The sequence below is a fragment of the Hippopotamus amphibius genome, chromosome 4 (genome assembly GCF_030028045.1).
Source record: "Hippopotamus amphibius kiboko isolate mHipAmp2 chromosome 4, mHipAmp2.hap2, whole genome shotgun sequence".
Classification (NCBI taxonomy): Eukaryota; Metazoa; Chordata; class Mammalia; order Artiodactyla; family Hippopotamidae; genus Hippopotamus; species Hippopotamus amphibius.
The window spans coordinates 46,074,345-46,093,834 of NC_080189.1; the positions used below are offsets into that span (position 1 = coordinate 46,074,345).

The 19,490-nt window shown below is 37.1% G+C and overlaps 1 protein-coding gene across 2 annotated transcripts in view; it reads left to right on the top strand.

The window, feature by feature from the left end:
* Positions 1-19,490, top strand: part of PDE1C (phosphodiesterase 1C) — a 592,555-nt gene that overhangs the window by 530,466 nt on the left and 42,599 nt on the right. For both annotated transcript variants that reach the window (XM_057733463.1, XM_057733465.1), the window contains exon 17: positions 4,912-4,989. In XM_057733463.1, the coding sequence (XP_057589446.1) occupies positions 4,912-4,989 (78 nt within the window). The remainder of the gene's footprint in view (positions 1-4,911; positions 4,990-19,490) is intronic.

Here is a 19,490-nt window from a genome sequence, read left to right on the forward strand (position 1 = left end):
GACTTGGATTCAGGTCACAGCTGTGCCTCTCACTTCTTGCTGGCCTTGGCCAGGTGAATTAACCTTCCACGGTCTCTGTAAAATGTGCATGATATTCCCCGCTCACAGCCTGGGCCACTTGCGCGCTTCTGATAATAATAATGATAGCAAAAACAACAACGGCAATAAAACAAGGGACATTTATTGATTACATACCAGATGCTGTTTTAAATTCTCTCTTTACATATTCACTCTCTCACCTGCCTGGTAGGTCCAGGTGATCTCCTGTGAATCACAGCCTAGCTATTATGCTCCACAGCCCAGGTAAATCAGAGATATGTAGAAAGTGCTTAGCACAACGCTCTCCAGTTATTTTTGCAGTTGACATATATAGCATGTAGAATCAGAAAACAATGTTTTCATACATAAAATAATGATGAAAGCTCATATCATGTTCCAAAGGCTTTGCCTAAATTCCTTCAGGTAAGCGCCACGCGCACCCCAGGCGGCAGGGACGGCCGTCATCCGACTTGCCCAGCCCCTCAGCAGTCAGGTTCTGGAGACAGCGCATCACTAGTTTGCTTTGTATTCAGGCGTATCGTAGTCCAGAAAATATGTTCAATTCAGTAAGAATTTGTAATATACCTGTTGGAGTTTTAGAGGGCGATGCGGAACACTCCTCTCTTCCCCTCCCGATGGTGGAACCAACGGAAAGAGAGATACCAGAATCAGAAAGTGATCAAAAGATTAGCTCCACTGCAGCTGGAGCTGAACTGGAAAACATAGACTTGGTCTGCTGAGCACATGGGCTTCTGTTCACATCTGCCCCGAAATGAGCTTAGCCCACCAGGCACCAGCAGAGCAGGTGGGCTCAGGCCTTGCCCCCTCACTCCCCCTCCACACCTGAGCAGGCTGCTTTTACAGTAACAGAAAAGGTGTGTATCTCTTAGAAAACACATCTCAGAGGGGGCTTGGGGGATGGAGAAATGGCTGGCTGGGCTGAGCCACGCAAGCTCAACTCTTCCTTCTAGATGAGTCTCTCCTTTCCAGGGGAGGAATATGTAAGGACTGGTGAGAAAGACAAGATGTGTTACTTCCCTACTTTTTTTTTCTGCTAAGCAAGTGCGTTTAAAATATCTTTCCCAGAATAAAAAACAGTCATTATTATGTCACTAACATTTATGGAATGCTTAATATGTGCCAGATGTTGTATGTGGGATTTTACATACATTAAATCATTTAAAAATCCTAACAACTGTGTGAGGTGGATACATTTATTTCCATTTTGTGGATGAGGAAACCAAGACTCAGGTTAAATCACTCGCTTAAGGCCGAGCAAACATTAAGTAGAGATTTCAGGTCAAATTCAGGAATGTGTGAGTCCAGATGCTATATTCCTCACCCAGCATGCCCTTATTTGCAAGGTTCGGTGTGTTGGGGAGAGGAGGAAATTGGAGGAATATCGAGACCCCGCTGCTGCCCACAAGAAGCTTATAGTCTGTTTTTTCCAGGGGTTGGCACACTCCTACTATAAAGAACCAGACAGTGAATTTTATGCTTTGTGGCCACACAGTCTCTGTTGCAACTACTTAACACTCCTGTTTTAGCACAGAAGCAGCCACAGATAACATGTAAACAAGTGAGTGTGGCTATGTTGTGATCAAACTTTATTTATGAAAATTTAAATTTTCACGTCATTAAATCTCCTCTTTTTTCAACCATTTATTAATATAAAAACTGTTCTCAGATGGCAGGCCATATATGAGCAGGCATTGGGGGCCAGGTTTGGCCCACGGGCCATAGTTTGCCAGTGTCTGGTCTGGTCAGGGAGAGAAACCAATGAATAAAAACACGCCAGTCTCAAGGGAGGTTATACATTTTCTGAGACCGGTGTAAACAAATACCCAGAGAGGGCAGAGGTGGCAATAATTTATTTGAGAGATGATTAGGGGGAGTGGCTGAAAGAAAACAGGAGCCTGAGCCTTCAACTAGGCTGGGTGGACTCACAACTGTGTTTATTTCTCAAAGTAAGCAATAGTCTACCATTTCCCTTAAAAATTAAATATTAAGTGAGAGGTGGGAAGAGAAATCAATTTTGAGCAATAATAAGAAAGGCTAATGGTAGTTCAGGACTGGGTTGCAGCAGCCTAATTAAAATGATTTATAACTGCACAGAAAGGCTCTTTTGTTTCCCCCTGTTTATTGAATAACAACTCACATCAGCTGTTAGTCCATATTCGCCCCATGGGAAATTACCTAATGGATTCTGTTCAAGGAACATCATCAAACAAACACGTGTCATTTTCCCGGCACTCTTCTTTGTGGCCGCCCAAGATACTTTTAGGATGGAGCTAAAGGACATTGGCTAATTGGGGTTCTAGAGCTTTGGTCCCCCGTCAGCAATCGTGGGAACCCCTAATCTTTGGTCTCCATCAAGGCACTTTCCTTCTCGGCCTCCCCAGCGCTGACCAGGGAGAAAGCAGGCTGCCATGGGCTGCTGGCTAGCATCCAGCACATCGAGCCACTCCTGCTGACTTCCTGGCCTTGCTGCAGTCGTGGGTAAGGCTCCAGTCCAGGGCAACCCTGAAAGCTGAAAGTATTATGCATTAGGGGTATGAAGGCTCCTTGAGGAAAGAAAGACCATTTTTCTGCAGGGAATTAGTTTGACTACAAGGCTAAAAATCATCCTTGAGTTCATTTCTGGCAACCTTGAAACAGGAAAAAGCCAGTGTTTGGACTGTTCCATGGGGTCTCCGTCTATGTTGGCCACTGGTGGTGGTAACGTGTGATGACCATGTGCTTCACTCAGGCTCCTCCTGCTTGCACTCTGGCCAGAGTAGACTCCCCTTCCCTCAAGATGAGAATTTGTCAAATTCCATTAAAACTACTTATTTTGTAGAATGTTTTGCAACCTAAAATGGCCTTGAATTATCCATAGATAACCATTTCTTTATAAATCCAAAGGCCAAATGCATTTAAAAATGGCAACAGTAAATGGAAGTCTGAACTCTAGAACTTGAGCTTCACAAGGAAGTTGCAAAATACAGTACTTGAAAGCTTGGCCCCTAGTATCAGACCTCTCTGTGTGTTATAGTGAATTACTTTATCTGAGCTTTAGGTTCCATAGCCTTAAAATGGAGATGATGATATGAGTTTCACATCAGTTCTCCATAAGTTTGTTTAATATTTAAGCAAAATCACTTTGCAGAAAGATCAGTTGGTCACTTGTCAGATCAGTGGCTTAAACCAGATCTCAGGTAGCCAACAGGAGTAGTTTTGCTGCCAGAGAGAGATACTTTTGCAAAGTTTGGGGCAGAGATGGAGCCCGAGAGTGTGTGAAACACAGGCAGGTAGGCAGTCCACTGCACTCAACACACCTGGCCTGACCAGTGTGTGACAGACTGTTTGCAGTGAAATCAAGGAAAAACTCAAACTTGGAAAACATCTTCAATCATTTGGTGACTTTGTTATTCAGCAAATTGATCACTTAGTGAATTAATCTTTGGTGAATTTGTCTACTTTCAATAATAGTAGCTTCATAATGGGGTTGCTGTAAGAATTTAATGAAATGATGCATGCAAAGCATTTAACACACTCCCTGGCACAAAGAAGGTAGAAAGGATAAATGTAGCCCTTCTGCCTTGGGCCCAGCTCCCTGCTTCCTGGTTGCAATAATTATTAGGGTCTTTTTGCTTTAATAAAGCCAGTAATTTAGTAGTAAATTATTCTTGGTTTTATGAAGGCTAAAAGGAAAGCTGCTGTCAGTATGATTTGTAAGAAAAATATCCAAAACTTGAGAATAAATCTGGGCTGCCATGTCCTTTCACTATCACACTGGCACACTGTCAAACCGAGCTGCCCAGGGATTATTTAACTGTCTTAAGCAGGGGTCAGCACACTTTGTGTAGGCCCAGATAGGAAATATTCCTGGTTTTGTGTGTCTCTGTTGCAACTATTCAACTCTACCATTTCAGCAAGAAAGCAACTACAGACAATATATGTGTGGCTATGGTCCAATAAAACTTCATTTCCAAAAATGATAACAGGCCACATTGGCCCATGGACCATAGTTTGCTGGGCCCCTTGTCTTAGAAGAACATGACTATGTTTAACTTTGGCATTTACTATTTGACTCAAGCCTAGGTACTGCGAAGGTACGTGTAGATTTTTGACTACTAGAGGAGATAACCCCAACAATTACAGTTTTATTGCCCTATAGGACATAACCAGTTTTGTCTCTAACCTGGCAATCTTATTTTAACATGTTTCTAAAATGCCTAGAAATACCCATTTCCTTAAATGCTCTTGGAACCATCCTTACTATCTTCCTGGTTCCCTCATAAATGAAGTAAATAAACTTTTGACACACGTTCATTCTGCATTTTTGTGCATAGTGTTTTTTAACTTTTGCATATTACATTTCAACAAGCTCATTAATTAAAGTACCATTTACAACTCTGTTTTAGAATAACTGTCATTGAGTGACATGCCAGATAGCGCATTCAGTACCTTAAGTGCATTTGTCCTTGTATTACATCTGTAAAGTTGGTATTATTATCCCCATTTTGCAGATGAGGAAAAGCACATAGGAATTAAATAATAGCTATTAATTGATGTAACTTACATTAACCCAGGTTTTTCCTCACTCCACAGCCTAACAATAAAGTTGAACTGCCTTCCTTGGAAAATAAACACCATTGATTTAAATACAATCCTGTTTAATGTGAACTTTCAGTCTTGATTTCCAGCTCATAATCCAATTTCCAGGACCTAATCCAATTTCCTGATATTTACACTCAGACATTTAACCCCTCATGACTAAAATTATGCAGTACTTTTTTTTTTCTTTTTTTACCTTGACAGGTTTAAAGTTATTAATAGCTTCCCCCTTAGCTTTATACATATACTGTTTGTCATGTTTATTACTTTCAGGTGACTTGAAAGATGGTAAAAATAAGACAGACAAGAAGGATCAATCCAATGTCGGAAATGATTCAAAGAAAACAGATGGTAAGAACATAATTCCCATTACATTTTTCCATAAAATGTGCAATTTAATGCAAGCTTGTTAGAATTACACATAAAATTGAAATTGTGGTTGTTAATATAGTCTTATACCCTGAAAAAACATTCGCTACATTTAAAGAGTACTATTATCCCTTTTTCAATAATTTACAAATTATACTTGTATCTCTTCCCTTCCATCATACTTTCTCCATTACAAATGCATTCTCTGCTCTTTCTTTTCCCCCTTGCCATTTTTCATTTTAAACTTTCTGAAAAGTTGATTCTGGGCCTGCTGATTATCATGGAAAGGAATATAAGTCTTGGTGAATTATGTAGCATAAATGGGAAATGTTCCATGTTTTCAGTTTTCAATTTTTTTACCTTCAATGAGTTATTATTTTGGGAAAAACACAAACAGAAATCTGTTGGGTGTTATCACTGTGTTGGGAGGCCCACGTACTGGAGAACATGCGTAGCTGTAGAGTATAGTTTGGTCCAGGAGAGTACGTCTTAAAGGCAAGCTTTGCATGACAATCCCAAACCAGTTAGAAGGAACCTACATTGTAATGGGCTTCGTGAGCACTGCTTTTACTTTGCATAAATAGCATTCCATCTTTCTCAACTCTGAAAGTTCAAATTATATTATCCTTCAAACTTTGGACTATGATATTGAGAAAACTACTCTTGCCTTTTATATAAGCCTCCTATTTTGGTTATAATGTGGGCTTAATCCTAGTTATCCCCCCATACATGTATATGATATTAAACTAAAAATGAAAGTTTTAGGGAGCAGTTTTTGTTACGGTCCCAAACTCTTTGAACTATACCTCCCTGGAGACACTGTGTTGGATGCTAAACTATTCTTTGAATAGTTTGGTTGTAATGCCCTCAAAGAACAAATGTGGGGTAATCGGGTTGAGGAGTAAGAAAAAATTTTAATACAACTCCTCACACATCTGTTAAAAATAAAAAGTCTGCTTTAGCTTTCTTCTCTAAACCATTTTGATGTGCTTTCTTTACCCATGTGCATGAAATCTGTTCTTTCCTTGAAGATCATTCAAATAATTCACTCCAGGTGTCTTATCAGGTAATATCTGGGGAACACACATGTCCAGTTTTTTTTTTTTTTACCAAATTGTTTATGCAAATAGAAACCAATTGTTTAATACATATCCTTCTTGAATAATTGTGACTAAGATGTGAATTACATGGAGATAAAACAGAATTCAGAATGACAGACTCTGCTGTGGGTAAAGTTTGTTCAAGTACCAGACATCATTAGACCCAAGTCAAGATAACATAAGCCAGAATATGTACAGTAGAGGAGAATTGTGTTATTGATAAACCCAGCACCTGAACACCTGACCCGTTCTACATCCAGTGACTGACCCATCTGAATTCCTACAACATAAAAGCCCAGGATAAACTAATCCCCAGATCTTTAACATGGGGTCTTGAATCTTGTTGCATTTTTGTATTGTGCTAGAAATATCTGTTATAATGTATTCATGTGGACATTGTGGATTAAATTTTATTACCTTCATCAAGTCCTTTTATTTTACCTGTGTCCTTTTTAACTGAATTATCACCAAGTATTTTTAAAATAATTAAATTTTTTTGGCAAGAAGTGATGAAATATATATTATGTTCTATTGTACAAATAAGTGTAACGCTTGATTATTTAATGAACAGGATTCTTGATCCCATAGAGCAGTGAACAGAATGCAGTAAATAAAGAAGGGACATTTTCTGATGTCTATCCTATTTCCCTCCATAACTCCAACCTTCCACTGCTTCAGTTGGGGTCTGATGTGTCCATATACTTGCAAGTTTGGGCATGAACAGCTTCATATTTTAATTTCATTGGTAGGCTAAGACGACATCCGTCATTATCACTGCTTTGGTATCATTAGGACTTAGATCATTGGGCTTTACTTACTTGTGCTATCTTAGCCTAAAATCTTATCAGGACTAAGGTTATTTCTTGGTGGCATGAAGTGGAAAAGAATTTGATTTTTCACATACCCCTCTTCTTTGGTCATTAAAACTCTCCACTTTAGGGAACTTTTAAAATGATATGTAGATAAGTAGATATATTGAGTTTTAGAAACTATCTAGTGACAAACAGATACATTTTGAAAATTTCTTTTTAATGGATCTTATTACATCTGATGACCAAGGGGAGTCAATTTAACTATTTTTAATGCTCCTACCCTTAATCCAACCCCTGGGAACCAGCTCTAATTTTTGAGAGGGAGTATCCAGGCACAATCAGTGCTCAGTGTGATTAAACACACTATATTTTGAAGTTTCAACATTGTATGCATTCAAAAAGAAACCCAATGGAAACTAGACCACAGTTGGTTATTGCCAAACTTCAATGAGCTGAGGCACACACAGAGGGAAGGAGCATGTGCTGAAAGGGCAAATTACATCCTGGCATAATGAACACATTGCAGTTGTACATTATCTCTGTCAGGCTACTGAAGTACTATTTAGTACCCTGCAGCACTAATTTTCTAACTGACTTCAAAGAATGAATGCTCTTTGAAAATACCGTGCTTATTCTTAGGGAGAAATGTACTAACATAAAAAGATCTAGGCTTCTGAGCCAAGATTCTCTCAGGGCCCAAGCTTTTACACTGTCATTGGGAGACTTGTGGGGTACCACATGAATGAATTATTTTTGGTGTGTTTTTAGTCATGTTTGAAACAGCCTAGCTATAATTTTTATAGTTGCCCAGAAATATGAAGTTGCCCTTAACTTTACTTGACTACATTAACAGAAATATAAGAGATAGCCACTGTTTGTGTCTCTCAAATGATTCATTATAATTAGCCTTCTCAGGGTTATTTACTGAGTCCCAGGGAGGGAGTTCAGCAGGAAGTTTTTTTTTATTGAATGTTCTGGGAATTGGAAGGTTTAAAGATGTTGGTTCATGAAATTTAAGTCAGTTGTGAAGAGTGGAAAGAGTGGACAAAAGACAATCCATGGACATCTGCTTCTCCAAAGAGGACTACCAAGAATTAGGTTTACCCTTCCAACTGAAACAATAAAAAAAAAAAAAAAAGTTAATGTATGTGGAAGAATGGTTTGCAAGAAATGAAGACATCAAGAAATACTGAGCATCAAGAAATGAAGACAGTGCTCTCTAAGAGACAAGAAACAAATGAAGTAAGCCCTACAATTGCCTCAAGTTACTGCATCGAGAGGGTTTCCAGGCAGACCTGCTGGACTTCTTGAGTTGAGGAGTTGACTCAGGATCCAGGGAGACCAAGGTGGCTGTAATTAACAGGATAAAATGTCAGAGAGGATAGAGCTGCAGAGAGATAGAACTCTAGAAATCTGAACAGTATTCATCAGAGTACAGTGAGGAGACCCATACAATGAGGAACTACCTGAGGCCAGGAAAGAACCATTCAAGACGTGTAGAGGGAACAGTCCTGATGTTCATGCTTCACACAGAGCAGTAAAAGTGCCTATTCCCACTAACCAGACTAGAATGCCTCATAATTTAAAGGGAATTGGGTAGAATACCCTTGTGTCTTGCCTTAGCAAGGGAATAATTAGTTGCAGACTAAATGTTGCTTTAGTCTCACCTAAAAAATCTGAAAATCAAGATATAAGAAGGTCAAAGTGTTTCCAAGTAACTGCATCTCAGAATAAAACATACACACACACACACACACACACAGTACTCAACAAGCTAAAATTCACAATATCTAACATCCAGTCAAAAATTACTAGACATACAAAGAAGGAAGAAAATACTACCCGTAATAAGAGGAAAATAACTAATTGAAACCAAGCCAGAATTGAAACAGATGTTAGAATTAACAAAGACATTAAAGTAGTTCTTACAACCGTAGCCCATATGTTTGAAAGTTAAGTAGAGACATGAAAGATGTAAAAAAGATAAAAACAAATGTCTAGAGATGAAAACTACAATGTTTGATATGAAAAATATACTGGATGGTATTAACTAAATAACATTGGATAGGAGTAATGACACATACACCAGATGTGATTAGACATTGTAGAAGAAAAGCATAGTGAGAATTGGCAATAGCAACTATCTGAAATGAAACCAGAAAACAAGAATAGAAATTGTAAAAAGCATCACTGAGTTGTAAGACACCTTCAAGCAGCCTAATGTATGTGTAATTGGAGTCCTTAAAGTAAAGAAGAGAGAAAGGAGGAAAGAATATTTGATGAAGTAATGGCTAAAATGTTGCCAAATGATGAAAACTATAAGTCCATAGACTTAAGATGCTCAATAAAACACAAGCACAAGGAATATGAAGAAAATTGCACCAAAAGCATATCATAATCAAATTATCCCAAACCAGTAATGAGGAGAAAAATTTAAAAACAGCTAGAGAAAAAAATGATACATATGTAGAGATGAACAAAGATAAGGATAATAGTAGATATCACATCAGAAACAATGCAAGTGAGAAGACTGTGGAGCAACATCTTTAAAGGGAAGATGGGAAAAAATTTTAACCGAGAATTCTTTACCCAGCAAAAATATCTTTCAGATATAAAAACTGAAAGAATTCATTACTGGTAGACACACACTACATACACTACAAGAAATGTTAAAGAATAGCAAAAGGATAGCTATGCCAGGATATGCTATCCTATGGAAATATGGATCCACACAAAGAAATGAGGTGCACTAAAAATGGTAACTAGATGGATATATACACAATATTTTTTCTTATTTAACTATCTTGAATATTTAAATAATTGACTATTTGAACAAAAGAAATAATTTATTATTGGGTTTACAGCATATATAAAAGTAAAATATATGACAACAATAGCATAAAAGCCAGGAGCAGAAAAATGTAAATATGCTATTGTAACGTTCTAATATTATACATGAAGTGATATCATTTGAAGGTAGATAAATTAAGAGCAATAACCAAAAAAGATAAAATGGAATCATTAGAATAATTAATCCAAAAGAAGTTAGAAAAAGAATAAGAAGAGAACAAAGAATAAATGAGAAAAATAAGAAACAAATAGCAAGAATATAGACTTAACACTAAGCATATCAGTTACCACATTACATTTAAATAGCCTAAACAGCCCAAATAAAAGGCAGAAATTTTAAGATTGTAAGACTCAAGTATATGCTGCCTTTATATTAAAAGACACAAATACCCAAAAGTAAAATGATGGATATTTGTATGCCAAGCTAACAGTAATCAAAAGAAAGCTTGAATGATTATATTAATATTTGACAAAATAGATTTCATAGCAAACACTGTCACCAGAGAAAGGAAGTTCATTTCATGATAAAGTCTATTTATCAAGAGGATGTAATAATCCTTTACATTTATGAACCAAAATGCTTGAAATGAAGTATGAAAAAATTTTACTATGAAGTTTTATTTGGAAGCATTAACACCCCTCTCTCAATCTTCGATAGACTAAGTAGAGGTATTGGGTTGGCCAAAAGGTCCATTCATTTTTTTCTGTAAGATGGTTCTGGTAGCACTTAGTTGTCTTTAACCTCACTTGAAACAATTTTGTTAGGTAGAATGTGACAGCTCTCATATCAGCGTGCATTTTAAAAAAGACATCAAAATTGGTGAATTTTTGTGTAGCCATTTTAATATTGAAGATGGAAGAAAAAAAGCAACATTTTCATCACATTATTCTTTATTATTTCAAGAAATGTAAAAACACAACTGAAATGCAAAAAAAGATTTGTGCAGTGCTGTGACTGATAGAACATGTCAAAAGTGCTTTTTGAAGTTTCATGCTGGAGATTTATCACTGGTTGATGCTCCACGGTTGGGTAGACCAGTTGAAGTTGATAGCCATCAAATAAAGACATTAATTGAGAACAGTCAACATTTATACCACGGGGGAGATAGCCAACATACTCAAAATATCCAAATCAAGCATTGAAAAGCATTTGCATCAGCTTGGTTATGTTAATCACTTTGATGTTTGGGTTCCACATAAATTAAGCAAAAAAAAAAACCTTCTTGACCATATTTCTGCATGCAAGTCTCTACTTAAATGTAATGAAAATGTTCCATTTTTAAAACAAATTGTGACAGGCGATGAAAAGTGAGTACTGTACAATAATATGGAACAGAAGAAATCGTGGGGCAAGCAAAGTGAACCACCACCAACCACACCAGAGGCAGGTCTCCATTCCAAAGAAGGTGATGTTGTGCATATGGTGGGATTGTAAGGGAGTCCTCTATTATGAGCTCCTGCCAGAAAACCAAACGATTAATTCCAACAAGTACTGCTCCCAGTTAAATCAACTGAAAGTAGCTCTCGACGAATAGTGCACAGAATTAGTCAACAGAAAATGCATAATCTTCCATCTAGATAACACAAGACTGCATGTTTTTTTTTTTGATGACCAGGCAAAAACTGTTACAGCTTGGCTGGGAAGTTCTGATTCATCCACCATATTCACCAGACATTGCACCTTCAGATTTCCATTTATTTTGGTCTTTACAAAATTCTCTTAATGGAAAATATTTCAGTTCTCTGGAAGACTGTAAAAGGCACCTGGAACAGTCCTTTGCTCAAAGAGATAAAAAGTTTTAGGAAGATGAAATTATGAAATTGCCTGAAAAAAAAGGCAAAATGTAGTGGAACAAAAGGGTGAATACATTGTTCAATAAAGTTCTTGGTGAAAATGAAAAATGTGTCTTTTATTTTTACTTAAAAACCAAAGGCACTTTTTGGCCAGCCCAATAAAATCAGCAAGGAAAAGAAGACTTGAATGACACTATCAGCTAACTTGGCCTAATTGGCCTTCCCAGAACACCCACAGTATGAGAATACATATTCTTTTCAAGTGAACATATGACATATATAAAATATAGGTCAAATTTAGGGACATAAAACAAGTGCCAATAAATGTAAAATGATTCAAGTCATACAAAGAATGTTCACAGGTCACAATGGAATTAAATTGGCATAGGATGTTCATATTGTTTTTTTTCTTTTTAATAGCTAGAGAATTTATAGTGATGTTTTCTTTATCATTTTTATATTGGTAATTTGTATATTCTCTCTTTTTTTCCTGACCAGTATGGCTAGAGGTTAACAAATTTTATTAATCATTGCCATTAATATTTAACATTATTTTTCTGTTTATTTCATTGATTCTGATCTGATCTTTATTATTTTCTTTCTTCTGCTTGCTTTTGGGTTTTGTTTGCCTTATTTTTCTAGTTTCTTAAAGTGGAAGTTAATGTCACTGATTTGAGATATTTTTCCTTTTCTAATATAAGCCTTTAATGCTATGTATTTCCCTCTAAATACTGTTTTAGTAACATGCCACAAACTTTGATATGTTGCATTTTTATTCACATTCAGTTCAAAATATTTTCTAATTTTTATTTTTATTTGTACACTGATCTAAGGATTATTTAGAATTTTATTATTTAGTTTCCAAATATTTGGGGATTTTCTAGAGATAGTTGAAACTTAAATACTTTCTAAATTGATCTATAGATTCCATGCAATCCCAATTAAAATCCTAGCAGGGTTTTTGGGTAGAAATTGACTAGCTGGCTTTAAAATTTATATGGAAATGCAAAGCACTCAGAATAGACAAAGCAACTTGGGAAAAGAAGGAAAAAGTTGGAGGACTAAACAGATAGGCCTGATTTCAAGACTTATAAAACTGTAATAATCAAGGCAGTATGCACTGGCATCAAGACAGACAAATGGGTCAGAGAAGAAGAATAGAGGGTCCAGAAATAGATCCACATGTATATGGACATCTTATTTTTGACATTGTCAGACGAAGGAATTCCATGTTGACAATAAATGAAGGGTGGATTATGCTGTAGAAGATTTGTTGACACTAAAATGAATGCTTGTGACAAATGTGTGGTTCTGATTGCCAATTTATTGTGAAATATATCCTTCATGCACACTGGAATGCTTACATCTACTGGCCAGTCAGTGATTTCTTCCTCCCATAGGAAAGATCATATCAGAAAGTTGCCTGGTAAGCTGAGAATGTAGGGAGAATTAGTTGATGCATTGTGACTTCAAGGTAGCAAGTCCTGAAACGTCTGTCTCTACCATGGGGATGGATCCGCCAAGAAGAGTGAGTGGGGACCATCTTGTGTACCCTAGATCCTGACAGTGCAAGAGGCAGTCCTCCATGGCACACCTTTTATGTCTAGTTTCCTTTTGGGTCACACATTCAGTATCAGATATGTTGATATCTTGGGGTAGATTCTCATTCTTGTTCATTTTCAGTCATTCCAGGTTGCATGTCTGGACCTTGATCTTGATGAAACTTTGCTTTTAAGGCAGAGGTCCTCAAACTTTTTCTTTCTCATTTTCTTTTCCTAACACATTAGCCTAACATATTATTATAAGTTCCACATGCCCCCCAAAGTATGCCTAGATCATGAACTGTGGTGGGTAAAATAGGCCAAAGACGTTGAATAGTTCTGGGAATACAAGCTGCTACCCTGTCCTTCTCTGTCATACCCAAGATGGTGCTACTATAACAATAACCTTGAATCCCTTCTAATTTACTTTAAAAATTAAACCTGTAATACTTAGAGCTTAGCTTTTTAGCAATGAATGATTTGCAACATACTTCATTGTTGATGTCAACACTACTGCCTTGAGGTAGTTTCTACAAATAGTTAATCTCATGCTTTGGGTTTTTTACTTGTTTCCTTCTCAGGATAACATTATTTCTTAGTTCTGGGAAGATATCTCACTGTACCCTTCTATGTATTGACAAAAGTAGGTCTATTTCTTTAACGAAGGAATTGCCTCCCACGTGAAAATCTACGAAGCTTGTGGGTTATTTTTCATTAGTGTACAGGGACCAAACATCTGGAGTGCCCTGAGGGCCAATTAACATGTCATCATAACAACACACATTCTGATTAATATCCCATTTCCCTTAGTCATTTGTCCATGAAAACACTTGTGACCCATTTTCTTAACATATTTATATATATATGTATATCAACACATGGAGCATCAACAGTAAGTAAATGCTGTGGTTTACCAAGAAAGAGGCATGAAATATTTGCTTTTCAAAACATTTTATGCCTTATTTTCTCAAGTAGTGTGATAACCCAAGTGTCTAAACCCTCCACTGCAATGTCCCTGTCAAAGGAAAACAATAAAAAGTTGATAAATAGATGAGAGAATTGTAATACTATTTTTAGATGCCTAATATTCTTATGCGTCTAGATAAGATCCCCTAATTAGATTCTAAAAGGTTTTGTTGCTTAAGATTTTTGATTGATATACGTCAATGTCAACTTTCTGATTAATTTTAGAAGCCATGCTGTAGGTTGACCCAACAATAAGAGTTTTTGTGAGTGCAGCGATGCTGAAACCCAACATAATTTGTGGGGGATGGAAGTAGGGGAAAACTATTAACCAATCTGTGTTATGTGGGTTGGAAGTGGTTGAATGGGGTGAACTCAAAAAATCTCCTTGTTCCTTTTTGCTGTGGACGATACCCTTGAGAGCATGGAAGTACAAAACCCATGACATCCACATGGTTCTAGCGTTGATGAGTCACATTGAATCAGAACAGTTAGCTCTTCTGGTTGTAAGCATCCATTTCAAACCAATGCGTTTTAAATATAGTTTTAGGTTCAGTGAACATCCTTGTGCTTTTCAAGGAGGGTATATGATAGACATCCTCATGGTGGATTATAAAGGAACAAGGTGACATGCAACTATTATTATCCTCTTGTAGGTTTTATGTTATTAAAATTCACATTTATAGTATCAAACAGCAACTGAAATTGTGTGTATATATACATATACATGTATATATGTATATTGTGTATATATAGTGTGTCTGTATATATATGTATGTATATACATATATATAATACAATGTAAGATTGGTGGGTTTAAAATAAATTGTTATATTAAAGAAAACTTTTAAAGTCAATTCATGCTTTTCACATAGCTGTTTAGATTCCAGTCTCTTACCAAATAACTACATAGTAGAAATGTCACATAAAAGTATATTATGTACTATTTGTTCATGACAAAATTAATCTTTTTAAACAACTTTTCCCTTGGAATTATTGGTATATAAGCTTTCATTGTTTCACTCTATCTTCTAGACATTTCGTTACACTCTTAATGTACCATTGTATTTTTAAAGGAACCCGGTTTGACAGAGAGGATTACAGTTTTGGAACTACTGGGGAAATGTGATTTGTCTTTTTTTTCTTAATACTTATGTTCAGGATTAAAAATAACTTTTTAGTATTCATGAAATAAATATTTATCTGTTTTCCCCCTAGAAAAATTGTATTTTGTCAGATTCTTTGCAAGTGGTTAGAGAAACACAAGTAACAATATATTTGTCAAAAGAAACTCTATTAACATTTAAAAAAAAATTCTTTGAGATAACAGCTGCCTTTAAAATATGTGCCAAAGCCAGGAGCTGGCGATGTCTCCATTGTTAACGCCATTTTTTTTCTAGACACCCACAAGCTAGGAGAGCTGTTAAAAATGCAATGTCAAACAAGTATCGAAGCTTTCTCTTTGTGTTTATTCTTAGCTGTTTCCACCAAAGGGCAGCCTGATCTCCAAGTAACGATATCTGTACTTCACAAGTATCAGCCCTCTACGATACAAGCTAATTTTATTCTATACCCTGGATCCACAGTGAAAACATGAGAATAAATGTTTGGGTTTTTTTTTTCTTTTCTTCCTTCATTCATTTTGAAGCTTTTATTGTTTTTCCTGAACTAATAAAATAGAGAAAAACACAAAGAGCAGTCAGAATGTTTCAGGCTGAAAATCCTAGCCCCACTTAACTTTCGCTGAAGGACTTCCTTAATCTCTATGTTCTCTGGTTTCTTGTTGGCTTCAAAAATAGCAGATCAGAAACAAAACTCTACCCTGACCTGAACCAGAGGAGTGGTAGGAGCTGCTGATGCCACTTTTACTTACCTCTTAAGAGTGGGTCAGGTCCTAGGGCACTTGGAGAGCTGAGTGTTTTGTTTCCTTCAGTGTTGAAGTACTAGGTTCTTAATACAGAGAAGAATGGCAGTAAAATACCTTGGACGATGTGGGACAGAAGAACAGAGACAGTTACTCACATATCTTAAGTTTGGAAAGAAAGACCATGCTATATAAAGGAAGAGAGAAGGCAGCAAAGTTAGAGAATAAAAGTTAACACGATCATTATTCTCAGTGATAGCACAGATGCCAAGGATCAAAAGACAAAGAAAAATCACAAGGGTTGAACCTCAGAACTACTATCCTTTGTACTTATTCTGTATATTTGGATCAAATAGGTAAATTTTAGGAAATGATGGCCTAGGCAAGGTTTCAGGAAGTTATATTCCTACAAATTTACTTTATCTATCTAAATATCATCTATTTCTCTATGCTATGCATCTGTTGTCTATCCATTCATCCACCCAACCATCCACCCATCTTAGTAGGGCTATAGCATTGGTATTATATACAGTAAAAATAATTTAGATTCTATTTATAATTATAATTGTAATACAATCATATCCTCTATCATTTGGGGCAAGGAGAAAGCATGCAAGCATACTTTAGGGTATTTGCTGGTAACCATTTAAAATAGCTGTCTTGCACTTATGAGCCAGAAGAGTGAAAACAATGCCTGGATAAGTCCTAACAGCTATCTCTAAGATAATGTTTGCTTGTTTGTTTTTAGTATTTCCTCATTATTAAGAAACAAAACCAAACCAGGACCTGCTTATAAGCCCCACAGAAATTCTACTAGACTTTTAAAATTGGGTCTGGTTTTACACATTTATTCTTCCCCAGTTTTTTTTTTTTTTTTTCTATTTAGTCTTTTACAGCTCTTTTTGTTGCTTACAGTATCACTTTGTTGTTTTTGTAAAAAAGTTGACTCCATAGAGAGGCAGCTCTGGAAGGGTTTCTGGGACTTGAAAATCTGGTTTAAATCCCTGTTCTGTGCTCAGCCAAGTCAGCTTACTTTTGAATTTGGGTGATAGTTGAATCAAGCTGTAAAAAAAAAAATCAAGCCCAGGAAAAGTGAAAAATAAAAGTGTTTACAGATGTTTTTAAAGCCCAGTGCCAGATTCTGTGAGGCTTGCCTCATAGATGCTCAGCTTGTGATCTAGGAATAAACATTGTGATTACTAAACACATTTTTAGAGTCAAGTCAAACTCGAACTTTAAGCCTCTTCTTAAAACAACTATCTTTAAACCAAATGGTTTTCTGTAGTATCTCCACTTACCTGCAGGGGTAGCCTGGGAAGGCAGGAATAAGGTCACATTGTTGTAAGTCTCCATCTCCTGTTTTTCTAAGTGATGTTGCTGAAACATTCTTTACTGTTCATTCCCTTAGAGTAAATACACTGCTGTGAATTCATACACCACTCACTTAAGGCTTCAGAGCCTCCGTGGCTGCCCCTCTATGAGATATAAATTTTTGGTCAAGGGGCCGGTGAGGAGGTGGCACTTATTTAGATATTTTCTTGAATTTTCCCAAGTTGGGTGAAGATATTTTCCATTTCAGTTCATCAATCCCTCTTAAAAAGATGGATGAATTTAACTACTTTTGGTGGCCTCCAAAAAGTTGACATAGATTTACAATCAGTGGAATTCAAAGCAGCTAGAACAAAAATAGTCATGTAAATCAGGTCAATGCTGAGTGACTTCTCTGATTTTAGGTCCTCATTAGTGTATACTTTGTAGTTTTACCCAATTTTAGTTTTTAAATGCTTATGCAATTTTAGTTTACTTTGAAAACAAATACACAAAACCAAAACATAACAAAGCAAGTCTATGACATTTGAAGTGTGGAGTGAGGAGGTTTACAAACCATGTCAGAGCCACCTGGATGGCAGGTGCTGTTTCTTTGGGAGCCTAGTCCCACAAAAAAGCCATGCACAGTGGGGCTGTTTCTTCATAGGGAGCATACATTTTTGGCATATCATACTTTGTTATTGAATCAATTATAAAATCAATGTACTTATGATTTCCTTTGAAAAAGGGTGGAGGGAGACTTCCTACTCATCATTGCACCTTCATCCATCTCATCCACCTCATGCTTATTCAGTCCACTTCCTTTCCATGAAAAAATAATGATCTGTTGAGCATGTGCTATGTGTCAGGCATTGCACTACATGCAAGAGGAGTTATAAAGGTGAATATTTTCCCTGCCCTCAAGGAGCCTACAGTCTGGGGTGGAACATCTTAAACACTGTAGGGTGAGTGTCCTAACACATTCATAAGCAGAAGTTTTTAGAGAGAGCCTGTGTTTGGGAAGGCTGGGGATGGTCACCCAGGAACAAGAGTATCTGCCCCTTGTTCTTCTGTGTTGGTTGTATTTAATGACAGTGAACACAGGCACAGCTTAAACATACAAGCTGCCTTTATTTACCCCTTTTCACCACTCCTTGACCAACTCCTTTCCTCCATCCCTTGACCAGAAGGCTGAGGAGGGAGGAGGGTAGGGTAGAGAGCCATAACCGCCCACTCCACCCTCTCACTCATAAGCAGTGACTAGCAAAGGAGGAAGAGCTCCTCTCAGGGGCCTTTGGGTTCCATTCATTCAACCTGGATGGAGTTCTTCCATCTCTGGGACACAGCAGGCTGGACAGTGGGCCTCTGCTAACCCATGACCCAGGAGGTGCATCACTTCCTCACTGGCTAGTTGGAGCTCACTGGGTGTAACAGTGGTCCTTGTCCGCCATCTCCAGCTATCTGTTCTTGCTTCCTTCCAACCAATCTGCCATTTAGTAAAATATTTAAAAATTGGATTTTATATGTGAGGGCCTGGGGACATCTCTTAAGGTGGTTAATACTAGTAATGACCATCTAAAAGGAGTCTCACTGCGTATGACCCCAAACTGATAATGACAGGGCCAGAGCACTAAGGAGTCCTGTCTTGTAATTCCCTTGTGGCCCAAACGACGTAGAGACCATCAGAAACAAGTCAAAAGTTCTAATCCTTGATTTCAGCTTTCGTTTCACCTCTTTCCCTCACTGGCAAGTTCCAGCGAGGCAACTGGCAACCTCCCTTACCAATCCTGCTAGAATCAGAGTAAAGTGATTGGCCAGAAGTTTTTCTTTCTTCTGTTATTTCTCCCAAATGGGTGAAGGTGCTAATGGAGAGTAAACACACACAAGACCAGAAGGAAGAAAGAGGAACCACAGGAGGCCTGGATCAATGGCCCCTGAAAAATTGGGAATTGACCGTAATTACAATAGATCGGAAAGGGCTCTCCTATCTTCCAATTAGTTTGTACCTAATTTCGACTAAGCCTTATTTAGGAGAGTATCTTAGTCTTTAAAGTTGAATGGAAAATTTCCTTGTCCTCTAATGACTCCTAACATTTCTAAAGATGATGATGTTATCTCTCTTAAAGTCTCCTATCCCTCTGGAACCCTGCAGGGGAGGGAACCCTCTCTAACTCTGAGGCATGTTGACTTGCAGACCACACAACTCTTAGGGAAAGCAACCATAATAATTTTTGTTTGTTTGCCTTTTAAA